At 42.3% G+C, this 14,616-nt stretch overlaps 1 protein-coding gene across 2 annotated transcripts in view; it reads left to right on the forward strand.

Moving 5' to 3' along the window:
- The window catches only part of LOC135911230 (protein O-mannosyl-transferase TMTC1-like), a 151,277-nt gene that overhangs the window by 117,305 nt on the left and 19,356 nt on the right, over nucleotides 1-14,616 (forward strand). For both annotated transcript variants that reach the window (XM_070525289.1, XM_065443423.1), the window contains 3 exons: nucleotides 1,590-1,801; nucleotides 3,370-3,505; nucleotides 4,914-5,058. In XM_070525289.1, coding sequence (XP_070381390.1) covers nucleotides 1,590-1,801; nucleotides 3,370-3,505; nucleotides 4,914-5,058 — 493 coding nt within the window. The remainder of the gene's footprint in view (nucleotides 1-1,589; nucleotides 1,802-3,369; nucleotides 3,506-4,913; nucleotides 5,059-14,616) is intronic.

Here is a 14,616-nt window from a genome sequence, read left to right on the forward strand (position 1 = left end):
GCCAGATGTCAGGAGCAGAAGCCTACATTCGTAGCCTTGGACAACATTCTTTAATGTTGCCATTTCACCAGGAACTCCTCAGTGAAACTTATGTGTATATTTCATAGAGCAAACAAATCTGTTTACTATCTGAATAACAATGGTTGCGGCAATTTTGTGGTCAAGGCTTATTTATTACCCCTCTAGTGCATAAACATGTGATAGGAACGCAAGTTAGTTGAGCAGTACAGTTCAATAAATAATTTCGTCAAATTAACCTAATACAGTAATTGCTTCCATATTCATTTGTGTGAATAATAGAGGAAGAAATAGTTCATCTCCAAACAAAAGCCCTGAGGGGTGGTGTAAGGAATATCTTTAGTATACGCGAAAATCATTTTCCTTATTCGTTTCATACTCAAGACAGATCAGCTGAGAGCACCTCATTAGTAACCAGCACAAGTAGGTACTCAAGGTTATACATTTTGGGTACACAGAACTCGAAGCGACATATGGAAGCGCTCCCTGTATCACCAGTGTTATGTGTTACTATTTCGAGTATACGCAAGAAATCGAAAGACTGCTTCATAAATATGTTCTATGCAGAAAGAAAAACACTTTGGAAACCGTAACAAAAATTACACAGATCTTGCTCCTATGAAAGACAATGAAGTCGTAATTGACGTATTTTTTTATTTTATTAGCATTAAAAATGTGTATGTGTGAAAACTTGTGTGTGTGTAGGAAGTGTGGGATGCCGATCACTGAGTATAGGTAGAGAAGGGGGCGGGATAGCTGAGGATAGCGTGTGTGTGTGTGCGTGCGTGCGTGTGTGTGTGTGTGCACGTGTGTGCGTTTGTGTGCGTGTGTGTGTGTGTGTGTGTGTGTGTGCGTGTGTGTGTGTGCGTGCGTGTGCGTGTGTGTGCGTGCATGTGTGTGTGCGTGTGTGCGTGTGTGTGTGTGTGTGTGTGTGTGTGTGTGTGTGTGTGTGTGTGTGTGTGTGTGTGTGTGTGTGTGTGTGTGTGTGTGTTTTTCATGTAACTCGAACCAAGGCCGTCCCGTAATGCTGACCTTCTGTCGTGTTTATCTTGTATGTCGAATTCTTATACGACGGCTTACAATTTCGTTGATGTCCCCGAAAGTATACATTCAGTTGTTATTGTAGCGCTGGTTGACCAATGTGCACGTTTTCTTTCTCGTGTATAAGTATTTCTGGCACTCTGTGCCGCAGAACGCGAAGGGCAAGCAAGAAGACCTAGACGAGCACAAGAGCCTGGAGACGGCCTCGGTCCTCTTGCTTGATCTTCGTTTCTTCGGCAGCTAGGCGACAACCGCCTAGCCCCGCACTAGATTTTCAGTATAAATCTTAGTTTTCACGTGTAATGCACAGTTTGGTGAAGAAAACGGAACTGGTTGATCTGTATGTGTGCCAATACATTTGCTAGTGCGTATAATATTTATTTGCTCATCGCACCTATACTCCCTGCAACATACCCAATAATTTGCACGTGCATGCGGTAGCCAACTTCCGGCATCGTAGCCTCTGCTGAATCTTGAAATGAATTGTCACGCCATGCAACCTCGATACGTTTATTCGGTTTCATACAAAGCAAGCGGGGTCAAAAGGACGTGGCACGGACGCTACTGGAGCGTGCCTTGGAGCTGGAACCCGATTTCTGCGAGGCTTACTCGTCGTTGGCGGCGCTTGCCGCCGAAGAGGGAGACCAGGCGGAGGCCGAGAGGCTGCACCAGATGGCGCTGAACAGCGACGACCGCAATGCCGACGCTCGCAACCATTATGGAGCATTCCTACAGACACAGGGTAAGTAGCATTTGTGTCCTTCTAAAGCGTGACCACAGCTGAGTTGATGCTGCTTTGCGCACGAGAGAAGGAAGGAAAATTGCGACACTTCGCTTTTGAGAGCGAACGAGATGCAGTGGCGATAGCCGACGGGAACTGCCCACGGTTTCTCTAATACAAACTTCTCATAACGTATTCATGGCATTCTCAACATGCTTACACCGTAATACGATGTGTTGGAAGCGGTCAACTGCTAATATTATTGATTCGCAAGTGCCTCTAGTTTGCTGGTAATGACACCGGGAACAAAGGTACAAGGACAATCAAATCTCCTTGTTAGTATCCGTGAATAAGGTTCAAATAGCGGCTACGCTGGGTCTAGCCTTCCGCGAAAGAAACTCAAATAGCCGTCTCTAATTAGCTTGCCGTAAGATTGTTCAGCTTCACAACCTGCTGCTAATATTCCATCATATTACAGGAACTGCGCATTTTAATAAAATGTGCAGTGGCTGCAAGGACTTTTCACGACGTCAACACATCACAGACGATTACGATACTCCCTAGTGGGAAAGTTGAGCGTAGCTCTATATGTGCTTTCATTTCGCGATGTATTTGCTCGCGCGGACAATGTGTCTCGTGGGGCACGTTGCAAACGGAGCAAAGTGGGGCGCGACTGCCTCGGTAATCGGCAGATCGCGAGAGGCAGCGCGTGGGTGACATGCGGGCGTGATTCACCGCAGTTGCCGCAGACAGACCTCCCAGATGACACGCGCTAGTCTGGCGCCATCTCGTAGCCATTGTCGCAGCAGAGCCCGCCTTGAGCACCACTATGCTTTTCTTCTCACGCTTTCGCCGCATCCTCCTCCTCTGCTTTCCTCCCGCGCTCTGGTCGCTATTGCTGTCTTCCGTCCGCCGCTATGCTACGCGTTCGCTCTTTCATAGTTCGCTGTGCTCGTTCCCTCGGTTACGCCGACGCCCACGTTTGTCACAGGAACGCGAGCCTAAGAAAAATAGAATTTCGATAGCGCCTCGAAAAGCGAATACGTGTTCTAACGAAAACTGTTAGGGCGACAGACAAAACAATGACATCAGGCTCAATAACAATCGTGACTCGTTAGTTCACCATAGAATAGCTATCACCGCTAAATATGGCTACCGTCTATTCTAGAATGGTGGGAGATTTATGAATATCCCCGCTGTTCCTGCGCACTTTGCGAAGCAGTTAATACTGCTTTCTACTTTGTTTGCCTCGATAGATCTTTTCCATCATGTTGGTAAGATAGATAGATAGATAGATGGATAGATGGATAGATAGATAGATAGATAGATAGATAGATAGATAGATAGATAGATAGATAGATAGATAGATAGATAGATAGATAGATAGATAGATAGATAGATAGATAGATAGATAGATAGATAGATAGATAGATAGATAGATAGATAGATAGATAGATAGATAGATAGATAGATAGATAGATAGATAGATAGATAGATAGATAGATAGATAGATAGATAGAATGCTGGTACCTCATGATGAAAATATTTACTGATGTTTTCAAGGTGTGTACGCGTTTCATTTTTCACAGGGCGCATGGAGGAGGCCATGGCTCAGTACCAGCGGGTTCTGCATACCCAGCCTAATCACACCGCTGCTTTGCTGAACGCCGCAAGAAGCTTGCGTAGCATGAACTTTAACAGGCAGGCTGAAAACCTCTACAAAAGGTACAGTGTAATAGACAATTCACAAAAGCGCTTAAGAATGCATTTACTTCTTTAATCACAAGGTTTTCGGCATTATTTACTTTTGTTTTCACAGTATCCATAATATAAGACTTGAAGCTCAAGATAATGTTTTTGCAGAACATGCGTACAGTTGTCTACAAGTGGAAGCGGTTTAATATTATGCCCTCTTTATTTGAAGGCATCTGGGCTTTATGGATACCTAGGAGTCGACATCAAATGTTGATGTTTTGCATCCTGAGTTATTGTTTGATTGTGCAGAACAGAGGTATTCACACTGGCACTATTTGTACGCTAGACTTTTAAGATATATTACGCAAATTTAATGCCGGGTGTCGAGTGACACAATCGCCGGGCGAAAGGCCTGGCATTGACCAAAGCCACATTCGCTTCAAAACTTGCGCAAGAGAAGTGCTGTGTTTGGCGCAACTGCAGGGGACAAGTTCATATTCATCGAAAACCCTGAATTGGCTTTTGTTTACACAATCACTGTATTCGGATTTGTTGTGGACGTACAGATAAGTAAACTTGAATTCACAATTTTGCTAATATGTTTGAGTGCCTACAGAAGAAATCAGTTTCACACAGTGGCTGAAATCGATGCCTCTTAAAGCAAATTTTCCTTTGCTTGTCCGCCCCGCATTTAGTGTCGCTGAATATGCCGCCATAATTTCGAGCCAGCCTCTCTTCCCGACCGAGAGGCAAGGTCACATGGCATACGTGTAGCATTGCACTGAATGTCTGCAACGTCACCGATTATAGCTAGTGACTTTGTTAAGTCATGGAATGTTCAATGCATAGAACCACCACTTGAAGTGTACCGCGCAGCTTGAGACGAGGACTAAACAGAAAAGAAAGTATCTAAAGGAGACGGAACTCGTGACGTAAATGTGACGCGGTCTCTGGGCTGTGGTGTGGGAGAATAGCAGGAAATGGATGTCACTTGGGGTATCTGGTCAAGGCAAAAAGAAAGAGCGTTCACGTACTGTATACATCTTCTGTAATCCTTGAATTATTTAGAGCTATTAATAAAAAACTCGCTGTGCCACGCTTTGCAGTAGTCGCCAAACAAATTCAGCTACATAACCGAAAATTTGATAAGGCTTGGAGAGGGGTCCTTTAAACAGAGTGCGTTGCAGAATTTCGACAGCACTGACCAAGCCCACATTGGCTCTGCAGACGTATACGTTTGCCGTTTTTTTATCTAACTCTACCCTATATCCATCCAGTCGTTAAAGTGGAGGAAATCTCGTTGCCCACATTTAGCGTTTACTCACAAATTCCTTTGGATCATTTATTTCTTTAGCATGTAAACATTCGGAGGTGCTTGAGGCGAAAACACTAGTGCCACCGTTGTAGTACACATGCCATTCTCTCGTTTTTCTCTCAGAGCACTAGCCGTCGAGCCGGATCCCCAAGTGATGGACAACCTCGCCGTGTTCTACGTGAATGCCGGTCGCCTGGACGAGGCACATCAGCTCTTTGAAGATGTGCAGGGGCGCTTTCCAGAGCACCTGGATAGCAAAGTTCACCATGTAAGCCTTTCATATGGCTGTAACTAAATTGAACGTGGTGGTGGGCTTTTTCGCTCGTAACTTGCGCGTTTACCGAGCGCACATTTTCACACGAGACCAAATGAGGCAGACACAGAACAAGCGCTGATTGGTTAGACTGCACAGTGCGTAGTGGCCCAAAGGACTATCGCAGTCATCATTCGATTTAACGGAACGACCAAATCGTGGCACTTTTTAAGAAAAGTTCTCTTTTCGCGATTTCCGTTCGATTTCGAGTTTGCGGTGTCTGGGTATCATATGTTAGATTATTTGAGGCATTCTATTGCACGTAGGACCACAAAAAATGGCGTCATATAGAGCATGTTAGCGTATAACTTGGTTAGCTTAACCAAGTTAGCGTATACCTAGCTCCGGAGAAGTTATAATGCGCAGTAGTCAAAACAAGGCTGAAATTCAATTCAGTTTTCAATTTCAATTTTATTTTCTCATCTTACGATACAGATGGAGGGGTCGCAGAAAAAAAGCTACACCCTGCAGGGCAGCTACAAACCTAATGTTGAGCAGGGAGGCAGTACTCGAACCGATATTCCCGAAGTTAGAACTGTGCTCATAGGACCTGGACCGAAAATGTGTTTTTTCTTAAACAAAAACGTCGGTTCATCCCGAACACAATTCAGTCTAAACAGGAAGAATCTGTACTATAGAAAAGAATGCTAAGCTAAAAAAAGAGGTGAAGCTAAGGCGACTCAACAGTGGGGGGGCATCGAAGAAAGACAGACAAGGTCTTCCGGGGGAGCCTCTTTTCCCTGGCAAATTTCAGACAGGAAAACATGGCAATAAGCCACATGTTACACTAACGCCTCCCGAAAGATCTTGTCTTTCTCCGATGTTTACCGCTGTTTATTCGACTTTTTTCTTAAAACTGTCATTATCTGCTGCAGAACATCGCAAATGTGCCACTGGTGCAAGTCTCTTAACTCTTTTTCATATAAAATGCTTCCATTCCTCGAACGAAAGCGTATCTCCGCCGTTGCCCACAATTTCGGCACTAGGACTCAAAGGACCAAAGGCGCAGAATCGGCTCTATGTTCCGGTAACTGTCGAGCGGCTTCATTATTGATGAAAAGCTACATCACGTTTGGGCTATGTTTGCATTCCCGTGTCCCGTGTTAGGTTGTGCACTTGTTCAACTTGCAATGCGACGGGTCAATTCGGTCTACAGAAGTTAGCTTTGCATAGTTCGGTTAATCTCGACCTTCTAACCATATACAGTGAACAACTGTTCATTTTCATGTATGTGTGTTTCCTGTTGTTTTTTTTTATATATCAACAGAGTTCATGAAATTCTGCACGAACGAGCAAATTAGGTTAACATTATACAGAAATACTAAAATCCTCCTTACCTACTCGAGGACATGCGTTTTTTTTTGTCGACAAGTGATTACTTATTCGCGCAAGAAAATAAAATAAATCAAGCCGACTCGATGCGGCTTTTTCTCCTCCACAAATTGATTTTTGATTCAATGCAAATCAATAATAAAATAAACAGACCCGAACTATCCTCGTTACACTTAGCGCAGAACCACGTATAGATCGTGCCGATATCACAAATTCATCGTGCGGGATGGTTTCACGCACAAAATGCCACAAAAGTTCCAATGTTGCATTTTCGCTCTTTAATAAAGATTGTGTAATTACTTTCTGCTAATCGTCAGCAGGCTACCTTCGGCCACATATGCCAAAACCGGAGCGACAATTGTGCTCGTTTTAAGTGACATGTCTTTTGTTATTGTGCTTCTTCGCACATGTGAAGCATTTGTTCACTGCAAGACTGATATATCTGAATAATTTTTTTCATTACTCCCTTTTCGGATATGGGCTCTGGCTACTGCAAATCAAGGAACGAATGCATGTGATAGCAATGTAGCGGCGCATTGTAAACAACACATCAAGTCACAAAGCGTAACGGGGTCGGAATTCGGCTTCGACTCGTCGCCACGCTTCCACAAAAGAAAATTTTATTCATTTCGCTGCCCTCACATTGTTGTTACGTTGTTACGTGGAATAAATTACCGGTGAAAACACCCTTGGTTAGTACTCTCAAAACTGAGCATGTGCTTGTTCCATCCGACCTTTACATTACATTCAATCCGATTTACATTAACGAACACCTCACTGTCGACAAAAAACGTTTAGTGCAAAAGGCGTAGCTTATTGCTATATTTCCTGTCGTGTGGACTGATTGCACACTCGTCCCCGAATACTTTTCATCGTGTCTTTGCTATCACCAGTCGAAGTCATACCATTGCTTACATCTTTTAATATCTCTATTCTTCACATCAATGCGCGAAGTTTGCGCAAGAACCATGATACCATTTCTGCATTTACTGACTCACTCAATCATTCGTTTTCATTTATGTGTATTTCTGAAACATAGCTTGATAATGCGGGTAGTAATTCATACGTTTTCGCCCATACCGAGCAGAATACTGCCATCGTATTTCGGATCAATACGATGGTTCTCCTATATTTGTTTCACGCCATACTATATACACAAGCGCAGACTTGATCCTTTTCCTAATGTAAATCACTGTGAATTGGGTATCGTATGGTGAATCGGAATTCGGTATCAATTGAAACTGACTTACAGCTGAATTCTCATAATGTTAACAGTTTTATTGTTATTTGTCTATACCGCTCCCCTTCTTCATCTATCCCTGATTTTCTGGGGGAACTCTTCATGGTTCTTAAAAAAGATACTGCTTGAAAATAAGCAAATCCTAAAATTGTCGATCGGTGATATTGGCATCAACTTACTTGACAACAGAAGTATAACAGCTTATACAGAGGGTTTTCCGGGTTTCCGTCTGGAATCATTAATTATCTCTTCTAATAGGCGTTCTGCTCATGGTACCAAGACGCTTCTTGACCATGCTGTAACTAACATTGCGCCAACTCAAAATTCGGGTGTCATAGATACTCAGATCACAGACCATTTCCCAATATGACTCTCCTTTCAGGCCGAAATACCGATGTCCGAGCCTTGCTACCTTTCCTCCAATTTTTACCGAGATAGTTTTGTTAACACTACAACGAATACTGATTGGTCTGCAATCGACTCCCTGCATTATCCCGATCAAGCTTATAAAAATTTTTGATCCATCTTTCTAGAAGCCGTTCTCGCTAACACAACTACAGTCAGATGCAGGAAACCTTTTAAGTTTCCCAGTAACCCTTGGGTTTACTAAACCACGCTATAAACCCTTGGTTTACTAAAGTTTTACCGACTAGTATGAAAAAACAAGAAAACCTATGCAAAAAGACTTAAAAGAAACCTTTTAGTGTACGCGTAGCTGCACGCAATAAAAATTATTATAACATTCTGAAAACCTTGCTAAAGAAGTCTAAACAACACTATTACGACAATGAATTTGTCAAACACAAGAACAATATCAAAAACAATGACTTCTTTTATTTATTTATTTATTCATTTATTATACCTCAAATGCCCCAGAGATGGGGTATTACAAGAGGGATGGGCTTAGTTTAACAAAACAGTGATTCAAGAGCAGCCTTGAAGTGATGTGCGCCGAAGTGGTGCGTGACGTCGGCAGACAGACCGTTCCAGTCCGTTGGGGTTTTCACAAAAAATGATCGTAGATGGGAGGTAGACTGCGCCGGGGGAGGATACACGGCTTTTCTGTGCTTAATGCGGCTGGACTGACAATGAGCTGGTAATATAGCTGAAATTTGGAGTGGTGAATGATAGAATTTGGGGAAAAGACAGTATAAAAATAAGACGTCGGGATTCTAAATTAGTATGACCGGCACGGGTTTTAAGTTCAGGCACGCTTGTATTATAAGAATATTCAGAGTAGATAAACCGGGCTACACGGTTTTGAACTGATTTCAGTGTATTAGATAGGTTATGTTGATGAAGATCCCAGAGAGAGCATGCATATTCTAACTTAGGGTGGACATATATAACATAAGCTAATAATTTTACTGATGGGGGAGCAAGTCTTAGGTTCCGGCGGAGAAAACCGAGGGTTCGATTCCCGGCATTGGCTACGCTAATGACATGATGTGACCAAGTTAGGGTAGATGAAAAGGTTATGCCGAGGTATTTATATGAGTCAACGGATTATATTTCGGAGCCGTATATGGTGTAATTCCCTGAATGTTGTTGCTGTCTGCGATACAAAGAAACTGGGGAGGTTTTTTTAGCATTTAAGGACATCACCCATTGGTTACACCATACTTCAATGCGTTTTAGGTCATTTTGAAGCAAACACATGTTTGTAGTGTTAGTTATGCGTCGATAAACTACACAATCGTCTGCGAACAATCGAATATTAGAAGAGATCTCAGTAGGAAGGCCATTAATTTAAATTAGAAAGAGTATTGGTCCGAGAACTGTTCCTTGTGGTACGCCTGAAAGTACAGCAGATCGGTTAGATAACTGCATGTTAGTAAATACAAACTGCTGCCGGTTAGTGAGAAAGCCACGTATCCAGTCTTGTACAAATGTCTTAATCCTGAGACGGGAAAGTTTTAGGAATAGCCGTTGGTGTGGAACTTTGTCAAATGCCTTTTCAAAATCTAAAAAATTGCACCTACAGGTACGTTCAAGTCGAGGTTAGAACTTAGATCACTAAGGAATACAGCTAGTTGGGTCATGAATTTCTTAATACGCTCATGAAGGTACCTAAGTCCGGTAATGCTGTGGATAAAATAAACTACAACAATAAAACTCATACTGATTCTTCCGGCATAGCAGATAGTTTCAGGGACTACTTCTATAACATATACAGCATTCGTCATATGACTACTACTTATCTCATTTATTGCTGTAATCATTCTTTTTTATCTTTCCCATAACTGCAGATGAGAATGTTGCATGGTATTAGCTCTAAAGAATACCAGCGCTGGCTTAGACAATATTTCGGTATTTCATCTAGAACTTGTTGCACCACTTGTTGCTGATACACTTTGTATAATAATTATTAATATTCTTAAATGTGGTATTTTCCCATTTCCACTAAAAGGGCAAAGATTATTCCTGCACATAAGAAAGGTAATAAAATGGAGGTGTTTAACTTTCATCCTATTTCCGTTCTATCGTCGATCAGTAAAGTTGTTGAGAAGTTATTTTGTAAGCGCCTAAATTTTGTCTCGTCGTACTGACGGTGAAGAAGGCAGCAAAACTGTAGTTAACTTAACTAGCGTTTTATTGGGCGAACTTGTGCCCTCAAAAGTACACTACACTCCAAGAACAACGATAGCGGCGAACACACTCGGCGATCGTCGAAAATTTGATCAGCGGGTCAAGCGCGTCGGCTTTTGCACATCAGTCGCCGAATGTTCCAGAGTAATCGCTGGGACCCGCGTGTCTTCCATAAAGTTCTACACCATTCGCGTAGCGTGATGAAATCAGATTACACAAGGTACGGTGACAACAGACAGCGGATAGAACCATCGATAACGTTCGAGAAACTTCCGATACATGCCGGCCCGTCCTCCTCTGTGCGATAACATTCGTGAAACATGATCACCCGATAAAGAGAAACAGGTACACGTGTCAATATTTACTTTAAAAATAATTTGTTGCAAACTTCTCAATTTGGTTTTCGCGCTGGCAGTTCGACTAACTTAGCTTTAATATCCCTAACCGACTACATTCGTCACTCGATTGATACGGGTAACTTCGTTGGTTCGGTATTCTTGGACTGCACTAAAGCTTTTGATACAAGTAAACAGAACATACTTTTTACTAAGATAGACGCCCTGGGAGTTACCGGTCCAGTACTAGAACTCCTCAAAAGTTCCCTGCATGATAGAGAACAAATGTTTTGTCCTTATTCTGATACTAAACTTATTAACCAAGGTGTACTACGAGGCCCCATACTAGGTGCCTTACTGTTCTCTATTTATGTTAATGATTTACCCACGTGTCTTAAATTGCCACATTGTGTACCAGACGCAGACGATACCACTATCTCGTTGCGTGAGAATTCTTTAACAACCTTAATCCTTAAACTAAACAATGAGCTTGACCTTGTTGTTGCATGCTGTTCTTCCAATCATTTAATTATCAATCCTTCAAAAACTAGCCAAAAAATACTACCTGGCTTGCCTGAGATAACTCTAAATGGTCACCACATTGCCGGCTCTGACTGTGTATTATTTTTAGGCATCAAATTAGATTCTAACCTAAAGCTTTCTCAACATATTGCCCTGTACCTTCGGCATAAGAGCATTATACAAATCAAGAGCGTATTTCTCCAAAGACGCATTATTGACATTATACTCTGCCTTCATTCACAGTCACATTAATTATGACATTGTTTCCTGGGGAAACACATATAACAGTCATATCTCGTCTATTCAGCACTTACAAAACCAAGCAATACGCATTATAGCTAGCAGCGGGTTTTTCAAGAGTGCTACTTTATTACTTCGTGAAAACAGCATCCTTCTTGTAACGAACTCGGTCAACTATCATCTTATAATTACTAAACTTACTACTACTAAACTACTAAACTTACTAAACAGCTCTGATGCCGATTTAGTGATTCCAGGCACCTCATCCATAACAATAAATAATAACAAGGTATGCACGTAATTCCAATTTTCTTCTACCTATGATTCATTCTAGCTACGAAAAATGACATCATCATTCGCTGCTATACAACTGTGGAATGGTTTACCCATCAGCATTAAATCTTCATCCTTTCATACATTTAGTCATGCTCTAGCTGTTTTATATGTACAATTAAGTTTACGTCTTTCATTACACTACACTTGCCGTTTGTATGTATTGACAGGTTTTTTTCATGCACTATAGGCTTGTATACAGACAATTTGTTTTCGCTAATCTTATTTTTCTATGTTGTATTTTCGCAAGTGTGTTTGTTTCTTTTCGTTAGCTTGCTCTTCTTCAATACATATCTTCATTGTTATTATTATTCGAGGGTCCCGTTGCCGTCTTTGACTTTGGGACCCTCGTCTGTATATTGTCTCTTACCAATTCATGGTATTTAAAGAATAATAAACTAAAACTGTGGTAGCACACACTTGTGTGTGTGTGTGTGTGTGTGTGTGTGTGTGTGTGTGTGTGTGTGTGTGTGTGTGTGTGTGTGTGTGTGTGTGTGTGTGTGCGTGCGTGTGTGTGTGTGTGTGTGTGTGTGTGGTAGATACGTTAGGTGCCTAGGCATTGCAGAAGTATTTCAAAAGAAAAAAGAAATAATAACAAGGGTTCACTGCTTACGAACTAATTGGCAAGACAGCCGTGGGGAAATATAAATTGCACAAGAAATCATTACTGGCAGCTGCAGAAAGCTTGCCCTCATTCGTTCCGCCCATTCCTAAATCAAATCATGCTATGAAGATATGCCATTATTGGAATGAGCACGTGCTAAACCTACGTGTTAAAATCAGGCATTCAAGTGGGTAATAACGTTTTCTCATTAATTTGTGTGCCCCATAATTTTTAGGGGTGTATTCCTGGGTATATAATTAAAACGTCAATGTGGTTCAAGTATACAGGTTACAATTTTGAGACCTCTATTCTGCATGATCAGACTGCAGGTGTCTCGTGGGTATTACAATCGCGGATAACTTTCTGTGGCTATAAGGGGAAAGCCATGGAGGCGAAGCCACCACACTTGTATTAGTGTGAACGTTGTTCCGTGCTAGCTCGACATCGCTTTGTCAAACCTTCTGCCTCATCGTACCGCACTTTGTGTTGAAGCAGAGCGCGCCTTGGCGCTATGGTTGCCAACCATTCGGAATTTTTCGGGGCAGTCCCAACTTTTGAGTAAGTGTCTCTAGTCCCAAATTGATACAACCGGGGTGGTTAACTGTCCTGACTTTTGCTTGTTTGTTTCACTAAAACACAATCTCAAAGCGAGCTTTCGCTTTCATAATGGGTGGCAGCTCCGTGAGCACACTTCTCTTTTTCGTTCTTTTCATTTGTCAGTAACACAAAAGTGGTATCGTTTTCCTCGTGTCTTTAGTACTGCTGTGTGCCGTTTGTTGTCTTCTGTTGTGTTGCGTTTCCAGTATTTCTGCCTATATTCGTAACCTCTCGAGCGAGGTTACTACGGCACTTTTTTTCATGTTAATCTCGACATGGTAGTACTAAACATGGTAGTACTAAACATGGTACTACTACACTGTCCAGTATTGTGGTGCAGTCTCGCTGCTCCTAGCACCGACACGAACAGTCGTCGCCCCTCCCGGCCTTACCCACTACCTCCCGTCCCGGCTTGGTCCACTCAAGAGTCGTCAATCCTCTGAAGCGCGTGCAAAAATGCTGTTAAGTTTCATAGCGCGTTGAAATAGGGACCTTTTTTATTGCTCAGTGGAAATATAAAAGTACGTAGTTTAGATATTAGCCTAATACAGATGAGTGCGTGGAGCAGAAGAAGAAGCCTGTGCTTTGAGTCCTCGTCCAGTCCAAAGCACTTTGCAGGCTTTGAATGGCGCCTGACACGGGCAAAAAAAAAATGCCAGCAGCTAGTGGCGCTATACTAGTCCAGGTGCAGCCAAATTAGGAAGGCTGACTAAGTTTCAACAAAGGTACTGCCTCACTTGAACAGGCATTGGCCTCCTTGGTGCAGTATTCGGCCACTACATCCCTCATGACTCCTACAATTATTCCATGGCCCTCTGTTCTAAGCCGCGGCAGAGCACTTGACCAAGGCGGCGGTCAGACATGCAATGCAGCAGAGGGTGCTGAGAATCTCTAGACGCGGAAATGCCGCCAATGGAAACTAAACCTGGTAAATTTCAACACAACCACTTTCTCCATTGAAGCCAGCTTAGCAGGACTCTTTCAGGAACTATCAGGCATTCTGTGAGATAATATTGGCCTTAGTGAGGTTAGCAGAACTAGTGAGGCTTATACAGTGCTGACTAACGGCTACGTCCTCTGCTACAGAGGTCTTACAGATAAGATAAAATATAGGGTAGGATTTCTAATTCATAATAACATAGACGGCAAAATTGATCAATTCTACATCAATCATAATAGCAGCTTTTAGCCGCCGTAATAAAGTTATTTGGAGACATAGAATAAAGCTACCCCACGTCTTCAGTCATGATGACGAAGTAGAACATCTTTATGAAGCTGTTAAATTAGCAATCAGAAAGTTGCAAACTTAGTATACCATAGTCATGAGCGACTTCAATGGAAAGGTGGGAAAAAGCAGACTGGAGAGTAAGCGGTTGGCAGTCACGGCATCGATTTTACAACACTAGAGGAGACATGTTGGTATAGTTCGCGGAAGGGATTAAACTCCGCATAAGAAATACCTTCTTCAGGAAGCGCAGTAAAAGGAAGTGGACCTGGAAGAGGCTTCATGTAGAAACACTAAATGAAGTAGATTCCATACTCTCTGCCAATACCAGCATAGCACAGGATTTAGAAGTGTTAGGCAGTCTAAACTGTAGGGATTATAGGTTAGGGAGGTCTAGGAGTTCTATCAAGCTGAAGACAGACAGAGTAAAATTTGCCAAGAAGGAATGGGCCAACCTATACGCAGTAAGGCTAAAAGTTCACGAATACAGGCTGGT

This window comes from Dermacentor albipictus, chromosome 9 (genome assembly GCF_038994185.2).
Source record: "Dermacentor albipictus isolate Rhodes 1998 colony chromosome 9, USDA_Dalb.pri_finalv2, whole genome shotgun sequence".
In the NCBI taxonomy this organism is placed as follows: Eukaryota; Metazoa; Arthropoda; class Arachnida; order Ixodida; family Ixodidae; genus Dermacentor; species Dermacentor albipictus.